The 19,432-nt window shown below is 43.2% G+C and overlaps 1 protein-coding gene and 1 long non-coding RNA gene across 2 annotated transcripts; one reads left to right on the forward strand and one right to left on the reverse strand.

The window, feature by feature from the left end:
• The first annotated feature begins 7,240 nt into the window (after positions 1-7,240).
• Positions 7,241-12,975, forward strand: LOC126929480 (uncharacterized). The gene is made up of 4 exons (XR_007717187.1): positions 7,241-7,383; positions 9,714-9,784; positions 10,868-10,892; positions 12,880-12,975. It is a non-coding gene; the product is annotated as an uncharacterized LOC126929480 (long non-coding RNA).
• Positions 12,976-16,307: 3,332 nt separating this feature from the next.
• Positions 16,308-19,214, reverse strand: LOC126964040 (ret finger protein-like 2). Its single transcript, XM_050806902.1, has 2 exons — positions 19,171-19,214; positions 16,308-16,995 (listed from the first exon to the last, which is right to left on the reverse strand). The coding sequence occupies exons 1-2, from the start codon at positions 19,212-19,214 to the stop codon at positions 16,308-16,310; spliced, it is 732 nt and encodes a 243-aa protein (XP_050662859.1).
• Positions 19,215-19,432: the final 218 nt, after the last annotated feature.

Consider the following 19,432-nt stretch of genomic DNA (forward strand, 5'->3'; position numbering starts at 1 on the left):
ACCAGTATATCCAATAGAAATCAGCATGGAAGCCACTGCTCAGGGTGCGGGGGAGTGTGGCTGGTGCTCCCAGAGATGCAGAGAGGGAGGGCGGCTGAGTCAGCACAGGCTGGGAGAGGGAACCTGCAGACACAGGCGCACATGGCTGCTGGCTCACCTACCAGCATGAAGTTGCTGAAAGATCTGAACCAGAGGGGTCTGCTGAAGCCTGGGGGACCTGACCTGGACGTGGGAGGCCTGTCCCTACCTGAGAAGTGAGAGAGGAGCAGCAGGAGGACAGGAGCCATGGTGGACACAGCCCTTCTGAGGTCCAGAGCTGGAGTGGGCTGCTCCGGGCCTTTCTTATCCCCTCCACTGACCTCACAGAGGAGGAGTTATAGGTGCCAATGTGTCTCCCACATTGCCTGCTTCGACCTCACTCCGTGTATTTATTCAAGTCCTAGGGGCTGGCGGACCGGGGAAGTCTGACAGGCCAGACCTGGGAAGAAGTGGGTGCTGGAACCACACCCAGGGAGGGCACAGCTTCCAGGTCAGCCTCAGTGAGTGCAGGCTCCAACGCCCAGCCCTGGGGAATTTGTGGGGTAGGAGGGGGTTGGCACAGCTGTGGCTGCCCACTGCACAGACCCTGGGAGAGACCCGTAGTGTCTCCTGCTGCTCTCTCACCAGACTGCATTCCCTCAGTAGAAATCATGTGAGTGGTGTCGGCCTGAGAGCCCAGTGAGTGTCAGTCTGGAAGCATCCATGGCCACGCCCTGGGTCATGCCCCAAGTTACTGATACTAAAAAACATCTTTTTTTTTTTTGTATTATACTTTATGTTCCAGGGTACATGTGCACAATGTTCAGGTTTGTTACATATGTATACACATGGCATGTTGGTGTGGGCACCCATTAACTCATCATTTACATTAGGTATATCTCCTAATGCTATCCCTCCCCCCTCCTCCCACCCCACGACAGGCCTCGGTGTGTGATGTTCCCCTTCCTGTGTCCTATTGTTCTCATTGTTCAGTTCCCACCTATGAGTGAGAACATGTGGTGTTTGGTTTTCTGTTCTTGCAATAGTTTGCTGAGAATGATGGTTTCCAGCTTCATCCATATCCCTGCAAAGGACACGAACTCAACCTTTTTTGTGGCTGCATAGTATTTCATGGTGTATATGTGCCACATTTTCTTAATCCAGTCTGTCATTGATGGACATTTGGGTTGATTCCAAGTCTTTGCTATTGTGAATAGTGCCGCAGTAAACATATGTGTGCATGTGTCTTTATAGCAGCATGATTTATAATCCTTTGGGTATATACCCAGTAATGGGATGGCTGGGTCATATGGTATTTCTAGTTCTAGATCCTTGAGCAATCACCACACTGTCTTCCACAATGGTTGAACTAGTTTACAGTCCCACCAACAGTGTAAAAGTGTTCCTATTTCTCCAGAGCCTCTCCAGCACCTGTTGAAAAACATCATTTTTCAATACTTTTTTTTTTGTGTTACCAGAAGGACATAGGCAAAATATCACCCCCATCCAATGAAAGGAGGCTGCAGGGAGGCTGCAGAGGGCTCTGGGAGCAAAGTCCTGGGCAGCTCCTTCCACGGAGGCCAGGGAAGGGGGTGATTGTGACTTGGGTCTCACTGGGTTGTGGGGTCCTGCTCTGGAACAAATACTCACACAGCATTACTAGGGAGAGATAGGGCTTTGGAAAAAGAAGAGACATTTTAAATGCCATGACATGCTGAGGCGATGACGGAATACATCATGGACGAGAAGACTGAACAAGTGAAGTGTAAGTGTCAAGTCAGGTAAGGACATTGGAGTCCAGACTGTAAGGTCCTTGTGTGTCAGAGTGAGGGGTTTGGTTTGATTCATTATCTGAGTTTGTTTCGGGTTGTGAACTGGAGGCAGAATAGATGAAACTGACAGTTTAGAAAGACATCCTTTGGTGTCAGGTTCAACAAAGAGCCTGAAGGCAGCCATTGCAGGAGAGGGGTTATCAGGAGGGTTGATGGTTGATCCCAGGGATCTGGAGGAGGAAGGAGAAAGAGCCCAGGAGAAACCACAGGGTAACTGTGTCCCTAGAGGAACGGTGAGAGAGGGATGGGGATAAAGCTGAGTGTTGTAGACGGGTTGACCAGGTGGGTTTTATTGTTATTAACTGTCTTGCAGAGAGAGAGAGAGAGAGAGAGAGAGATTCTCCTGAGAGCTGGCAGGGCCAGGCCACACTGTCCACCTAACTCTGCTGCTTATTCCGGTACAGAAGAAGGTGACCATTAATCCCAGATGGTGGGGCCGGCTGAGTGAGCACAGACTTCAGGCAGGACCCTGGAAGGGAAGACGGGGCACGCGGCTGCTGGCACAGAGCCTGACACAGGAAGGCATAGCCACTCTTTTTATGATGATGAGTGATGCATCCCTGCCTTGACATCTGAGGAGCCTGTGCTGTCTCCTTTGCTGACACCCAACTGTGCACTTTCTCAGGAGAAGACCTGTATCAATAGTCAATAATAAATTGTACCTAGATCAGTCTCCTCTGCTGATACCCAACTGTGCACTTTCTCAAACCTGTTTCAATAGTCAATAATAAAATGTACCTAGATCACCTCTCTACCCGTTGCTGGAACTTTTACCTAGTGTCCTTTATGAAAGAAATACCTAGTGTCTTTATGTAAGAAACTATTTCAACATTTCTTCAAATTATCTCCTGGGTTAATTGCTGAGTTTTGTAATTATTCTCCTATAGATATGTTTGAAGTTTATCATTTTTAGCGAGACTAGAATAATAAACATTCTACGCTACTTTTAAAATTACATAAGCAATATATTTGATCTTATTAATTATAACCTTGATAATTTTATTATTTATTCCAATAATTTTTAACAATGTTTTAATTTTCTTCATATATAGTTGCCTTTAAAATGTTAACACATTTGTATAAACTTTTTTTGCTCTTCTAATATCCTTGGCCTCTTATTTCTCAGAAACAAATTTCTACCACAGAGAAGAAATATTAGAAGTTATATCAAAAATGGAGTATGTTGTGAATTTTAAAAACCTTTTAAAATATGGCTTTTTAAAAATTTTATTTATTTTTTATTATACTTTAAGTTCTGGGATACATGTGCAGAACGTGCAGGTTTGTTACATAGGTATACACATTCTATGGTGGTTTGCAGCACCTATCAACCCATCATCTACATTAGGTATTTCTCCAAATGTTATCCCTCCCCTAGCCCCCAACCCCCTGTCAGGCCCCGGTATGTAATATTCTCCTCCCTGTGTCCATGTGTTCTCATTGTTCAACTCCCACTTAAGAGTGAGAACATGCGGTGTTTGGTTTTCTGTTCCTGTGTTAGTTTACTAAGAATGATGGTTTCCAGCTTCATCCATGTCCCTGCAAAGGACATTAACTCAATACCATTCAGGACACGGGCATGGTCAAAGACTTCATGACTAAAACACCAAAAGCAATGGCAACAAAAGCCAAAATTAACAAATGGGATCTAATTAAACTAAAGAGCTTCTGCACAGCGAAAGAAACTATAATCAGAGTGAACTGGCAACCTACAGAACGGGAGAACATTTTTGCAAAAGATGGCTTTTAAGTAATTTTACACAGCAGGTTGTCTATTAATATGTAACATGCTAACAGATCTCTTTGATCAACCCTATTTCCTTGAGATTAAAAGTAGATTTAGCATTTTCTTCAAGAAGCTATTTTTATTCTGTTTCTGTAATGTGAAATTTTACTTCATTATAAAGTGATCTCTTATGTCTGTCGTTAAAATAAATCAAATCAGAAACTAAATCCAGATCTGGGAAAACGACATTTTATTTTATTTATCTCTGATGCATCTTATAATTTTTTTTTTGCTATGAATGTCTATGTGGATACTCTTCACTAAGAAAAACAGATTCTTGGCCGGGTGCGGTGGCTCATGCCTGTAATCCCAGCACTTTGGGAGGCCGAAGTGGGCGGATCACGAAGTCAGGAGATTGAGACCATCCTGGTGAACAACGGTGAAACCCTGTCTCTACTCAAAATACAAAAAAATTGTCGGGCGTGATGGCGGGCGCCTGTAGTCCCAGCTTCTCGGGAGGCTGCGGCAGGAGAATGGCGTGAACCCGGGAGACAGAGATTGCAGTGAGCCGAGATCGCACCACTGCACTCCAGCCTGGGCGACAGAGCGAGACTCCGCCTCAAACAACAAACAAACAAAAAAAAACAAACAAAAAAACAACCAGATTCTTTTGGAATACATTACCTTTCTACACTACATTTATTTCTTAAAATTGGTAAGAGCAACATGTTAAATGCTAGCAAAACTAAGAGCCCTCAGTTCGACTCCCCATCCTCGCACTCAAAAAATTTACTTCTAAGCTCACTAGACGCAAGTTCCATGAAGCTAGAGTCTGTTTCATTCATCAGTGTATACCCAGCACCTGACAAAGGAGTACATGGTACAGAGTGAGTGTGCCACAAATATTCGTCAATGATTAAACAATTCTAACCAGCAAGTGAACAGAAACACATGACTTTGAATAAAACGGCATGAGATAGCAACTGTTTTGTTATGCAACAAGAGTGTTTATAAAAATTCTAGGATTATTATAAGTAGATAAAAAATTAGATAAAAATCGTTTCCTCCAAAAATAAAGAAATTCTCATAATGGAGAAAAATGAAAAGCTATAATATGTAATCCTACCATTAAAATATTAGCTAAATGGGCTGGGCGTGGTGGCTCACGTCTATAATCCCAGCACTTTGGGAGGCCGGGGCAGGCAGATCACGAAGTCAGGAGATTGAGACCATCCTGGCTGACACGGTGAAACTCCGTCTCTACTAAAAATACAAAAAATTAGCCGGGCGTAGTGGCAGGTGCCTGTAGTCCCAGCTACTCGGGAGGCTGAGGCAGGAGAATGGCGTGAATCCGGGAGACAGAGATTGCAGTGAGCTGAGATCGCGCCACTGCACTCCAGCCTGGGTGACAGAGCGAGACTCCGTCTCAAACTAAAAAACCAAAACGTCTAACCTACAATACCTATTAGATAGTTAACATTTGTGACATCCTCATGATTTTGTTCTGATATATGTATTTCACTCAGCATTGTTGAAATCAACTGGAATAAAAGCCAAATAAAAACATTCTTTTATATATAATTTCAAAAATTATTGTTTGAAATTTATCAACAGAGTCATAACATCATTGTGTTCTTAAATTAGACAATTCTTAGCACATATAAAAACATATTAACCTCTTTCAACTAGGACAATGTCAGGATTTATCAAAATTCTTCATCATCAATGTTTTATTTCAAAATCTTGATTGTTAAGTACTGTAAAAATGCACCCTAATCAAATGATGTGTTTTTGGTCTGGGAAATTCAAGGAAAAAAATACTTGTACAATTAAATTTCATATCCTAAACATTTAAGTATTTTAGCCTGCCTCTCTAAACTTAAGATATCAGTTCCTCTAATAGGATGAGTACATTTTCTCACTGTATTTCCTACTTCTTTTTAAATTTTCTCCTCCAATTGGGCATTCAGAAATGTGAATCTGTTTGTTGCTTTTTTTTTTTTTAGTTTTGCTGCATTTCTGAGTATACAAATACACATATAAGTATAGTATCAATGTGTGTGTGTGTGTGTATATATATATATATAATTTGTGTATATACATATATTTGTTCAATCTGGAAGCCACTGAAATTTTCTGTTTATAACAACACAGAATGACCTATCCTTTCAGCACCTACCCCCATTATACCCTCTGTTTTATAATTGCTGGACAAAATATAGCATCATCTATATTAATGCAGATGGTATACGTCATTCGTGACCTATTTATTTGTTCTAGAAATTTGTACTTAACAATGATAGACATTTGTACTATAATATTTATATCATGAAGGGTACCTATTCTCTTTGAAACATAGCAACTCTCTCATCTTAACCTTAAAATTTTCATTTGTTCTATTTATGTTAGGGCAGGTCATGTTCCTTTCAACAGCTTGTTCTCTTGAGCGTATCATAAAAGGATTTGTGATTGGGTGTTGATTTATCAGCTGGAATACACATGTAGTTATACATTTTGAAAGTTATCTAAAATTCTGCATTCAGAAACACTTTAATTATATGTGTTAGGCAGGGCGTGGTGACTCACGCCTCTAATCCCAGCACTTTGGGAGGTCAAGGTGGGTGGACTGCTTGAGTTCAAGAGTTGAAGACCAGCCTGGGCACCATGGAAAAACCCTGTCTCTATGAAATATTAGCTGAGCGTGGTGGTAAGAACCTGTAGTCCCAGCTACACAGTAGGCTGGGATGGGAGGATCACCTGAGCCTGGAAGGTCAAGGCTGCAGTGAGCTGTGATCACACCACTGCACTCCAGCCTGAGTGACAGAGACCCTGTCTCAAATTTAAAAATTATATGTATTCACCCAAAGTGTTCACCCCCCGAGAAGATGCACTGGTGAAAATATAGTAATTTTTTTGCTTTAAATACTCAGTGAATGGCCAGCCATTTACATATACAACGGTAGACAAATTCCTCTGTGAATTCACAAAGCTTGGGAGATAAATAATTGCATAGTAATATATAGAGATAAGTGGAAAAATTAAGTTTGATAATTATATTGTAGAGAAATACGATTTTTATAACAATATCAACTAACACTATCTTTTATCTAATTCTGAACAGTTTATTGGTTCTAGAAACAGTAGATCACTCAGGAATGGTAGAAATATGACTTTTTAGGGAACTACAACTTTCCAAAAATGTGACTTTAAAAAATGTCACTTTTTACAGAAATATGACTTTTATAACTGAATATCCATTTATGCTGTCTTTAATTCTGAACAGTTTGCTTATTGGTTCTAGAAATACTAGATGACTCAGGAATGGTAGAAATATCTGGCAATGGAATTTCAAATTGAGAATGGAACTTCTGGTTGTTACTAACATATTGGTTTTGCCCCTGCTCAGTTTGAAATTCTTGCCATTGAGTATATTTTGGGGTACACAATTTCTCCTCCTAAAACTTATTTTAATAAGCACAGAATAATAATTAATGAGCTTGGGTTTTTTTTGTTTTGTTTTTTTTTTTTAAGTAAAACACCTAATCTTTAATGACACTCCTGTGCGTGTGAAAGCACTCTTGTTGGTGAAGCAGAAAGTGGACCTCACAATATGCATTGTGACTTTACCCTGAGACGTTGATGATGCTCCCGTCGCCATGGTTATGTGATTGGGTATGTCTTGCCCTCGGTCCTAACTGCCACTGTCGGTGCTGAGTTTTTCAAAGCTCATAGCAGGTTGAACATGCTTGCTGTCATTTTCACAGATTCTGGTCTTTCTTATGGGGAACCTGAGTTCCTGCATTAAAGGTATGTTGACATTGGCCTGGTGAATGCTGTCCTCTCCAATATACTAGTTAATATTTAAAAATACATTTCATTAAAAAATTCTCCTCTGCATTTTTCATACGCAGTTATACATGTGTTTTCTGGTTATATTTTATTCCTCAATTTATATATTTGAGTCTAGTATCAAGCAGGATGCCTTTGAACTTTTCCTTTATTTAAAAGACATGTCTTATTTCCTGTTATATCTGGCGCCCCTCAAACCGCCCAATTAGGTGTCCTTCTGGGAAAAATATGGCAAAGTATGTTTTAATGCAGTTTTTACCTAATTAAGAACCTATTAAAATCATTAATTTTAAAAACTAGAAGCAAAGCTAGAATGATGCAGATGTCTTTGAGGCTTTTAACACAACAAAGCGTATCTATCTTTGTCTTTTGTTGTTGTTTGTTTGTTTGTTTGTTTGTTTGTTTTAGAGGTGGAGTCTCGCCCTGTCGCGCAGGCTAGAGTGCAATGGTGTGATCTCGGCTCACTACAACCTCCGCCTCCCGGGGTCAAACAATTCTCTTGCCTCAGCCTCCTGCGAATAGCTGGGATTTCAGGCGCTCGCCATCATGCCCGGCTAATTTTTGTATTTTTGTAGAGACGAGGTTTCACCATGTTGGCCGGGCTGGTCTTGAACTCCTGACCTCAGGTAATCCACCTGCCTCAGCCTCCCAAAGTGGTGGTATTACAGGCGTGAGCCACCACACTGGGCCCTGGCCTGTTTTTAATATGTCCTTCCTCCTTTTTCATGAAATGTGTATTCAGTTTAGTAAATTTGGAATATGTCATTTATATTCACATATTCACTTTTTGAAAAGAAGAAAGAATGTGTGTTGTCTATGTGTTAGTGTGTGAAACAAAACACACTTTTATTTTTATGGTTGGGTTTTATCCAAGATCATAGAGATAACAATTACAGTCAATCACCCAACCTACTTACCTTTCCAAAAGTAAATATAATCAAGTATAATCATTTTTTCTCATCCAAAGAGTAGTTCATATTTCAACAAAGATAGAGAAGTGAAATGAATCGGTAAACACTACTAACCAAGAACATACAGATTTACTCACACCAGGAAACCCATAGGTCATATACATATACGTAAAGATACCTTTAAAAATAATATGATAATTGTAGACGTTTGCATATAGAGTGTAGCTTTGAAAAACTGTTAATATTGTTTTTGATGGATTGTGTGACTTAGTTCTCCTGACTTATCATTCTCAGTTCTTTTCAAGGAGGTTGTTGCTTCCATGACTCAGAAACAATAGAAAGTTAGAGGCACTTAACATTTGTTAAGAATAAATAAGGTGGCTGGGTGCGGTGGCTCGTGCCTGTAATCCCGGCACTTTGGGAGGCCGAGGCAGGCGGATCATCTGAGGTCAGGGGTTTGAGACCAGCCTGACCAACATGAAGAAATCCTGTCTCTACTAAAAATGCAAAATTAGCTGGGTGTGGTGGTGCACACCTGTAATTCCAGCTACTCAGGGGGCTAAGGCGCAAGAATCACAGAACACAAGATGCCGCTTCACAATTAGCCTCAGGTGTCACCCTTGTGGCAACTGTCTTGTACGGCTGGGTTAAAGAGCCTCGGTGCTCATATCGGGTCATCTCCTCACCCTGCCTTCCCTCACTGTGGGTAGCTTGGGCTGAAATTAGACCTCACCTTGCTAGGTGATCTAGACCTGGCTGAAACTAGGCCCCCTCACGCAATGATTGCAAACACAAGGGATAGGAAGGGAAGACTAGAAGGAAAATGTACGATTTACAGTGGACATTTTAACATGTATTTCAGTATTTTCTAGTTTTTAATAATTGATTTATAACAAAGAATTGAATACATATAATTTAACCCTGGTACCTGATATTGAATTTAGTTCCTCAATAAAAGTTTACACATAAACAGGGGCTGAACCCTATACCCAAGATGTTAAATGTTACAGCAGTGGATGGGGGTCTGTGGAGGCTGAAAGGGAGGTGGTCAATGGCAAGGAGTCAGTGGCAGTTCTGCTGGACTTTAAAATGGGCTGAGGGAGTGACAGGACTCTGTGGTTGAATGCTAGCATGTATTTTAGTATTTGCTCATTTGTAGTTTGATTATTTCGTGTTGCTTTCATTTGCTATTACCTGGAAAGACGAAGGTTCTATTTCTCATTTCCTTTCTGCCCATCTCTCTGTCTTCCCTGGTCCATGGAAGAGGATGGCCCAGGAGAAACTCAATTCATGCTGGTTAACCAACCACATCCATAAGTTCTAGCCCTTGGTTCATGTCACCACCAATGAACTGACAGTCATGCTGCATCCTTTCAGGTTCCCCAGAAGATCAACAGAAGGCGGATTCCAAAGACTGGGCAAGTGAGGACTCCTTCTCTATTACCAAGGTAAAGTAGCCTGTCTTTGCCTAAAATATGTGTTATTTTCTTGGTTATTTCATTTTTCAATTGATATCAGGGAAAAATAATCAGGTGCGTTGTAGGTGTTAGATAATGTTTCCTTGGGGATGGAGGGGGTGCACCTCACCCACTGACACCTGATTCAAGAGGAAATCCTGAACTGGCAGGGCCGGGTCACACACGGCATGTTAGGGGACACTTTCCTTTTTTTTTTTGAGACGGAGTCTCGCTCTATTGGCCAGGCTGGAGTGCAATGGCGTAATTTTGGCTCACTGCAACCTCCGCCTCCTGGGTTCAAGTAGTTCTCCTGCCTCAGCCTCCTGAGTAGCTGGGATTACAGGTGTGCACCACCATGCCCAGTTAATTTTTGTATTTTTAGTAGAGACAGGGTTTCACCATGTTGGTCAGGCTGGTCTCAAACTCCTGACCTCGTGATCCACCCGCCTCGGCCTCCCAAAGTGCTGGGATTACAGGCGTGAGCCACCGTGCCCGGCCAGGGGACACTTTCTCTGCAACAAGTTTTCCACTTTAAGAATTTTGTGGCCGGGCGCGGTGGCTCAAGCCTGTAATCCCAGCACTTTGGGAGGCCGAGATGGGCAGATCACAAGGTCAGGAGATCGAGACCATCCTGGCTAACACAGTGAAACCCCGTCTCTACTAAAAAATACAAAAAACTAGCCGGGCGAGGTGGTGGGCGCCTGTAGTCCCAGCTACTGGGGAGGCTGAAGCAGGAGAATGGCATGAACCCGGGAGGTGGAGCTTGCAGTGAGCTGAGATCCAGTCACTGCACTGCAGCCTGGACGACAGAGCCAGACTCCGTCTCAAAAAAAAAAAAAAAAAAAAAAAAAAAGAATTTTGTAACTGCCACCCCAAAATTGTCTTGACAAAGATATTTTTCAACAGAAGCTGTTGTGCTTTCTACATATGAACTCTACTCTAGATTTTGGGACTTTAGACTTAAACATTCTTTCCCATCTTGGTTACCGAGAGCCCCTAAGAGGACAAAAGACCTGTGCGAACAGCCCACAGTATGATCTCATCCTCAGAGTGTTTTCTTTCTTCTAATTGCAGGTGACTCCAAAGAACACAATTAATGGTGTGTATTCTGAAATCATTCACTGGGTGTAAAAAAAAAAAAAAAAAAGTGTATGTATAAGAAATGTGGAAGTTAATTGCTGACTTTCGTCTAGAGAATCTCTGTGATCCAAGACACCTGGAAAGAATGAGAATTTGAGGTGGACTAAAACTGGTTTTGCAGGTGACAAACTCTTGTCACCTACGTGCAATCCCTGGAAACAGGCGTATTCACTTTAGGTGGTGTGGATTTGTGTGCACCAAGGTAGAAGGTGTCTGTGTGTAGGTCTGTGATGTCTTTGTGAATGTGTGTCCAACACACAGGTGGGTGCAAGCTTAAGGGGTCTGCACACTCAATGAAGGTGAGACTGGACTTCATTATTCATACATTTTCAATAATCTATTGTCTCTGTAACATGAAATTAATGATGTAATACCAATATTTCCCTAATATTGAATCTTGTCTCTCAATAAAGAGTTGCTTAAAAGCACATGAGAAGTGCTACTCAACAAATGATATGTGCTGTAGCTGCAGTTAAAGCATTCATTTGGGAAGTCATAAGACTTATGACTAAAGTTATGACTTATGCTCTAAACTCAGCCATGAGTTTTGTAAGACAATTGAAGGGGAGGATAAAAGACCTGATTTGCCTCCTCTGTTCAGTGGTTCTGTTATATGCCTTGTGAAGTACAGTTACATGGGAAGTTGATGGAGTAAACACAACAAAGAATTGAACAGGCTAATTGAATCCATAAGACTGTGGTGAGGTTAGTGAATGAGATGGGTCATTTATTTTTTAACTTTTATTTTAAGTCCAGGGGTACATGTGCAGGTTTGTTATATAGGTCAACTTGTGTCACAGGAGTTTGGGTTCAGATTATTTCATCATCCAGGTACTAGGCCTAGTATACAATGGATCTGTTTTTCTGATCCTCTCCTCCCACCCACCCTCCACTCTCAAGTAGACCCAAGTCTGTTGTTCCTCTCTTTGTGTCCACGTGTCCTCATCACTTAGCTCCTGCTTATAAGTGAGAACATGCAGTATTTGGTTTTCTGTACCTTTATTAGTTTACTAAGTATGATGGCCTCCAGTTCCATCCATGTTCCTGCAAAGGACATGATCTCATTCTCTTTTATGGCTGCATAGTATTCCATGGTGTATATGTACCACATTTTCTTTATCCAATATGTCATTGGTGGGCATGTGGGTCTTTGCTATTGTGAATAGTACTGCTGTGAACATATGTGTGGATGTCTTTGGGGTAGAATGATTTACATTTCTTTGGGTATATACCCAGTAATGGGATTGCTGGATTGAATGATATTTCTGTTTTTAGCTCTTTGAGGAATCACCATACTCCTTTCCACAATGGCTGAACCAATTTACACTGTCTCTAACAGTGTGTAAGTGCTCCCTTTTCTCTGCAACTTTGCCAGTATCTGCTATTTTTTGACTTTTTAATAATGGCCATTCTGATGTGTGAATTGGTGTCTCATTTTGTCCCACCAGTTTTTTTTTAACTGTTAAGTTCAGGGGTACATGTGCAGGTTTGTTACATAGGCCAACTTGTGTCACGGGAGTTTGTTGTACAGATTATTTTGTCACCTGGGTATTAAGCCTAGTACCCATTAGTTATTCTTCCTGATCCTCCCTCCTCCCACCCTCCCTCATCTGATAGGCCCCGTGTGTGTTGTTCTGCTCTGTGTGTCCCTGTAAGATTGGTCATTTTTAGGTCAAATTTTACACAGTGTGTTCTTTATGTGCTTTCTTCTAGTACTTTCTATTTTTTGTTAATAACTAGGCCACTGCTGCTAAAATCTCTACTAAAAGTGGGCACATCTTTGTGATAACAAACAGAAGCCTGTAAAGTTGTGACACCTTAAATTCTGCCAAGTTATGAGGGCTTTGCCTGAGACCTGGATGACAGAGTTGTGTAAGAATATGGGGTTCCTCTGAAGACTATTGACCTTTCTGAGAATAAAGATCTTATTTGTTTCTATTACATAGGGTTAAAGCAGGGACACGGTGGTCTCTAAGGCACATAGGAGGCTCTGAGAACGGAAAATGAGATCTCTCCAAACTGGAATGTAAATCTCCATTTCTGTATGTAGGATCCCTCTGAGAGCAAGCAGGGGTTCACAGAAGGATACAGATCACTAAGAGAAATAAATAATGGGAAACACAGGTTTACAGCATTTAGAAGAAAATACCAAGATGAACATATTAATATCTAAAGTGAGTTTTGATGAAAACAATTTAAAAAAATTTTTTAACTCAAAATGTAAATATCAGGACCGTGTGACTTACTTTTATTTCTACCAAATAATAAAATAAAGACTGGCAGTCCTGGGCACACACTTCCAGAGAGTACACAGAGCAAACACAGCCATAGTGGTTCATCATTTTAGGAGAATCTTGATTCCACTCCTGCAATAATAGACTTGACTGGCAAAGGGGAAGGACAGAAACATTCCTCTGAATGTAGAACCCAAAATCTGAAAACAAATGTTAGTGATCTAGAGTTGGACTTAAAAAAACAGTAGGATGAACAGTGGTATTTTATGAGAGGACTTTCATAGGGCTCACTAGAGAGAATAAATGGGATTTTCACTAGGGAAGGATTGGGAGAAGAGGCAGAGCCACTGGGTTAATGGAAGGGACATCTGGAGGCAGAGGGAAAGGGGGATCAGAGTGAACCTGAATGAGAGTCCTGGGGCAGAGTTTCCAGGCTGTGGCTCTGGAGGGGCCTTTTTTTTTTTTTTGAGACAGAGTCTTGCTCTGTCTCCCAGGCTGGAGTGCAGTGGTGCGATCTCGGCTCACTGCAAGCTCCACTCCCCAGGTTCACGCCATTCTCCTGCCTCAGCCTCCCCAGTAGCTGGGACTACAGGCATCCGCCACCACGCCTGGTTGATTTTTTGTATTTTTAGTACAGACACGGTTTCACCATATTAACCAGGATGGTCTCGATCTCCTGACCTCGTGATTCGCCCACCTCGGCCTCCCAAAGTGCTGGGACTACAGGCGCCCGCCACCACGCCCAGCTAATTTTTTGTATTTTTAGTACAGACAGGGTTTCACCATGTTAACCAGGATGGTCTCGAGCTCCTGACCTCGTGATCCGCCCACCTCGGCCTCCCAAAGTGCTGGGATTACAGGCGTGAGCCACTGCACCCTGCCAGAGGGGTCTTTCTGAGAGGAGATAGGACTGTCCCCTGCCACAGCAAGGTCAAGGAATGAATGTGGAGTTTGTAAAATAGAAAGTGATCTTTGATGAGGAAAGAATGAGCTGATAAGGGGCACACTCCATGCTGGTGCACGTGCTGCCCATTCTTAGCCACATCTTGTTCCAGGTGGCTCAGATCAGCAGTCAAGGAGAAAGTGGGAGAGGCAGACTAAATTCATTAAACCACCAAAGCACCAGCCCAGATGGCCACTTTTTCAGTTAATTCGCATCAGATACTTATTGAGGTTTGATAAGTAGGAGAGAAGTTACTTGCAGAAGCAGCTTGTGATAGATGTTTTGCATAAGGCCTGAGCAGTCTTGGAGACAGGCAGACACTGGCCCCTCACTGTGGTCACCGGAGGAAACAGTTACTGAGAGACAGCTGACAGGGTGAAGGGAGTGGGGGAGGAAGGCCACGCATTTGTGCTTCCAAAGGTCCCACAGATGACATCCTTTAAAAACAACTGTGTGATATTTGGGGTGGAAGATTTGAAAGGCAGAGGAAAACAATGCTTTATAATTAGGGACCTGTCTTCATCTCAGGCAACTCTTCCCAAGCGCAAACTCTGTCTTTCCACATACCTTGGAATAAAAGGATTGGAGAAAGAGAGTGAAGGGGTCCCTCTGATCAGTGGTCCAGGGCATGATACAGAGGTCTCAGTTGTTCAGGAATCTCTGTCTCTGGGGAACCAAATTCATTTCCCCCCCAGATCCTTCACTCATTGGAATCGGATTCTGCAAATCACTCACCATCTCTAAGTGATACTCAGTGCCCCCCACTGGAAAATCTGAGCGGCGGCCCCTCCTCTGCCCACCCTGCCGGGCTGATGTGGGGATTCCCGGAGATAATAGCAGATGTCCTCCAGAAGTTGTAAGGCATCACACCCACGTAAAAGATGAACAGGGACCCATCCTCCACTGGCCTGGAGCCACCCAAACAGCCTCTCCATGTTCAGCCACTACTAAGTGTCCAGCTTATTCCTTCCGGCATTTAGTAAACCCTTACATATCACTACTGAAGTTCTGATTCTCTTTCTTAATATTCTCCTACATGTAGTGATTTTTCTAGCCCCATACTGTGATATTAATAAGTAGGCCCTATGAACGTTTCAACATGACAGTGCAGAGATCTGAGGACCGAGGGATTGCATGACCTTCCCAGGTCCACGTGTCTCTAGTGGGACTGGGGTTCAGGCCCCCACTACACCAGCCCTCTGCCTTTCTGTATCGCCTCATCTATGTGAAGGCATCGCCCACGCAGTCTTTCTAATCCACGTATAAAGTGCTCACTGAACTCCATGATCTTCCTGAGACCCAACTTTGATTCACATGACCCTGTTTGGAAGCCAGTAAACAATGGGATCAGAAGTTAGAACTCAGAACCAATGATCGCAATTCTCCCTCTGGTCTTTCTGTCAGTAACATATCAGTGGCTCTCTGCGTTGCAGAAAGATTAACCAAGATCTTCTCTGACAGAGATTGTAAGAAGATACAGCGTCTACACCAAGAGGCACATGACGCAACCTGGACTCTGGGCAAACCACCGGGTGCACCTACATGAAGGTACCATGGGAATTTATTAAGTTGATTTAAGAATAACAATTGTGGGTTATATTCAGTGTCCCATATGTTAGAAGAAGCTACAGAGGAGGTTAAGCCATATGTTCAAATGTGCCAAAATTTTTATTTGCCTAGTCAAGAAGTATTGCTGAAATCACAGAATTAAATATACATTTAAAAGTCAATTTTGGTTCACATTTAATAGTAAGACAATCTTTCCAGCTAATGTCTAGACATTACTCAATTGTTGAACATTATTGTGAAGAGATCTCCCTGAAACAGTGGAGCTATAATTTTATGTTTCTTTAACCAAGAGAGTTTTAGATTGACATAAAAATCGAGCATGTAATACACAAAGTTCCCATATCATTCCATTCTCTCACCCTACCTTATAATTCCACCTAGTATTCCCATCTTACATTACTGTGTTACATTTGCTAAAATTAATGGGTAAATATTGATACTTTAGTATCAATATTTATGGCAATAATACTTAGAATTCAATAATCTAACCAAATTAGATTAAATACAGATTATAGAAATGTCCCATATTTTTCTCCTATGACTTTGTATAATGCTTTTACCAAGTAGAAAGTTCCTAAGTCTACCCACCCAAGTAATTTTCTGACCCTGTTTTCTTTGCAGTGGGGGCCTATCTGGCCTCCCCAGGATGGACCGGAGTATCAGTAGTGCCTGAGTTCATCACAGGACAGCTACTCAGGACACCCTGATCACCATTGGGTGGAATTGAAGGAGCCAGAAACGGGCGCAGTGGCTCCTCAGGAGAGACTCTCCTGAATATATAGACATGGGAACCACCTTCAGCATCAAAAAAGGAAACGTTCTGCATGCCCATATCCAGAAAAATCCCCACTCGCTGTAACTTGCGGTCTACGAAGAGGAAAGTCAGCGGCACCGTTCTGGCAGAGAGGCGGCCTCCAGCCCTCAAACTCACAGTCCAGAATCCACGCTCTGTGGTCAGCTGGATCCTTCCTTTGCGGTGAACAGATTCTCTGCAGACTCCCAGGTCCCATTCTGTGCTTGTTCCCACGTCCACCTCCCAGTAGTGGCAGTCACAGGTAAAGCAAGGGGAACCCAGGACACAAATGGACAAGTCAAATCTCTCAGCAAGGTCTTGCCGATTCTGTCTGATGCACCCACTTCGGACGCTCCTGAGGTCGTCGGAAATGAGGAGGAAGTTGTTGGTTGTGTTGGCATCCAAGGTCATATCCACTGTGAAAAGGAAAACAAGTTGCTCAGCAAATGGACAGAAGCCAACCCCATGTCTCTCCTCTATTTCCAAGGCCCAAATATCTCTTGACTTTAGTTTAATTCTGTTTCTTCCTCCGAAATCAAAACTTTTTATGAGAAATATTCCCTATTTCATATTCTCATAGGTATGCTTTGTGGCAATATGTGACTCTTATTCACAGTAGCAATTCTTATTTTACTATATGTCACGTGTTTGCTTCATTGAACTTTTCTTCATTTAGAGTGGAGGGTCTCTGAAGGCAGACACCATGACCCCCTTTCTACCACCTTGATGCAGGAACAAATAAATAATAATTAAGACAACGCAAGTGGTCAATATTAAATATGTTTCTGCTTCCACATGTTATTACTCCAATTCAGTATATAGAGCATGATTCCAGGCTTTTGTTATTTTCCATGTTTGTAAACAAATTAACTGTGCCCAGTTCTGACAGCAGATAGAATATCTCTGCAGCTGACGGTGTGATGACAGAGGTGCCGATCCTGGACATTAGGAGGCTCCAAGGCCAGGAGGAGGAGGGGGCCTTAGATGAAAGAATGTTTTCCATTCTACATGGGAGGTGAGACCTTAAGCAAAGCAATGGTAAATTTTGGAGCCAGGAGAAAGGTATTTGAAAGTTGTTTGTCATAACCGACTGATTGCAGAGAATAAGGGCAGCAAATACAAAGGTCAATAATGTAAGGCATTGGGTATGTGGTTGACAGGTGAAGCCACCAGTTCTCATGGAGGAGGCAGTGTGATATGGCCTAGAGAAAATTAATTGTCCAGAGCATTCTGAAAAAAATTTCTACAAAACATATTATCCTTCAAGTCGAAAGACTGATATGATCACTAATATAGGTTTTATAGATTACAGTAAGACTTGCGGGGATTGATTGTTGTTTAATGGTGAATTAGGGAATAGACATGGACAAGGAAGGAGGAAGACGGTTCCAAACATGACTTGGCCAGGGTGAATGTGTCCTCCGTATTTCAGCAGAGAGACAGTCAGGTATTGGTAGGTGGAGGAGTAGAGATTGTGTCAGGGCAGAAGCTACCAGTGTCGGGGACATCATAGGGGCCCACCACCATTTATAGGTATAATTCTTTGCTCAGGCTGACCATAACCTCTTCATTGAAATGTCCCTTTTCTCCAGAGTTATGGAGACTTTTAGTATTTTCTGTAGCCAGGACCACTGAGCATTTCCTCTAATTTCGTTCCTTGGACTCCAGTCTGCCCCCAACTGCCCAGTGGGCCCTCTCAAGGGCCAGGATGGGGACTACATCTGGCAACCCTGAGAGAGGCTGCGGGAGATGGGCCTGAGCAAGCTCTGCACCAAGAAGGGGCCCCCACCGATGCCATTCGGGAAGGAGTGACTCTGGTGCTAAGAGAAGAGAGAAGACGCTCTTAGGGTAGGGAGGTGTTGGTCTGTGGTCAGCGCTTGGAGGCTGAGGCCCCCAGGTCCCAACCCTACCTTGCTCCAAAGGCCAAGCAGGCAGGATCCGAAGAATCTGGGGGTTTCCCTCTGCCCCTGCCTCACCTGGGCTGAGTGACAGAGTCAGACTGGACAGTACTGCCCAGAGCCCTGGTGCCCACTGCACAGGCTGGGAAGAGTACCCTGCATCTGCTTGTGTGCTCAGCTGGGGACTCCAGGCTCCATGTGCAAGCAATGTGGGCAGGGGAGCTGGACAGAGCAGCCCCAGTACCCACACTGGCAAGGGCGTCCCCCTCTAGATGAGCTGTGGGGACCAGATCATCCGTTGCTGGGAAGGCCCTGTCCAAGCTTCTGCTCTCCTGCTATCTCAGCTCAGGGGTAAGTGGCATTTAACAGTCCCACAGAGACAGCCTTGGGGCCACTGTGGGCTGCTGTAATCTCCAGAGCCGAGTTCCACGAGATGAGTGGCGGGGAGGCTCCCTTAAGAGGAGATGTCAGCAGGTGAGGGTTGATGTGGGCTGGGAAGACCGAGGCAGGGAGCTTCATGTGAACCCTACAAGTTTGAGGCCCCTGGGAAGGCGCCTGAGGCTTCTGGAGACTCAAGTCAGGGGAGCCAATTTGTGCTCTTGATCCCTGTCCACACCTGGTGCTGCGCTGAAGGCTTGGGCCATATCCCAACAGTGGTGGGAAGAAAGCCTTCTTCTCAGGAGACCTCAGATTAGCATTCCCAGGAGAGGAATCTGGGGTCACAGGGAGACGTGTCTGGGGCAGCCAGCTTGACATATCATTCAGCTTCGTGCCCCTTGGCCATTCCCCTGCCACCGTACCTCACGGAGGGCTCAGCAGGAAGAGCTCTTTCATTACTTTCCATTTTCGTTTGTGTTCCCTTCCATTTACATGATTTGGGTTTGTTCTGTTGTGGTGTGTTGCTCTTTTTTCTTTTTCTCTTCTTTTTTCTTTCTAAAATATTGCTTATTTATAGTTTTACAATTTGTTTTGTGCAGGCCGGGCGCGGTGGCTCACGTAATCCCAGCACTTTGGGAGGCCGAGACGGGCGGATCACGAGGTCAGGAGATCGAGACCATCCTG

This window comes from Macaca thibetana, chromosome 10 (assembly GCF_024542745.1).
Source record: "Macaca thibetana thibetana isolate TM-01 chromosome 10, ASM2454274v1, whole genome shotgun sequence".
Taxonomy (NCBI): domain Eukaryota; kingdom Metazoa; phylum Chordata; class Mammalia; order Primates; family Cercopithecidae; genus Macaca; species Macaca thibetana.

Coding starts and splice junctions, on each gene's coding strand:
- LOC126964040 (XM_050806902.1), bottom strand. CDS start 19,214: ATGGAAAGTAATGAAAGAGCTCTTCCTGCTGAGCCCTCCGTGAG. Junction 16,996..19,170: donor CCTGCTGAGCCCTCCGTGAG/GTACGGTGGCAG, acceptor TTTCGGAGGAAG/AAACAGAATTAAACTAAAGT.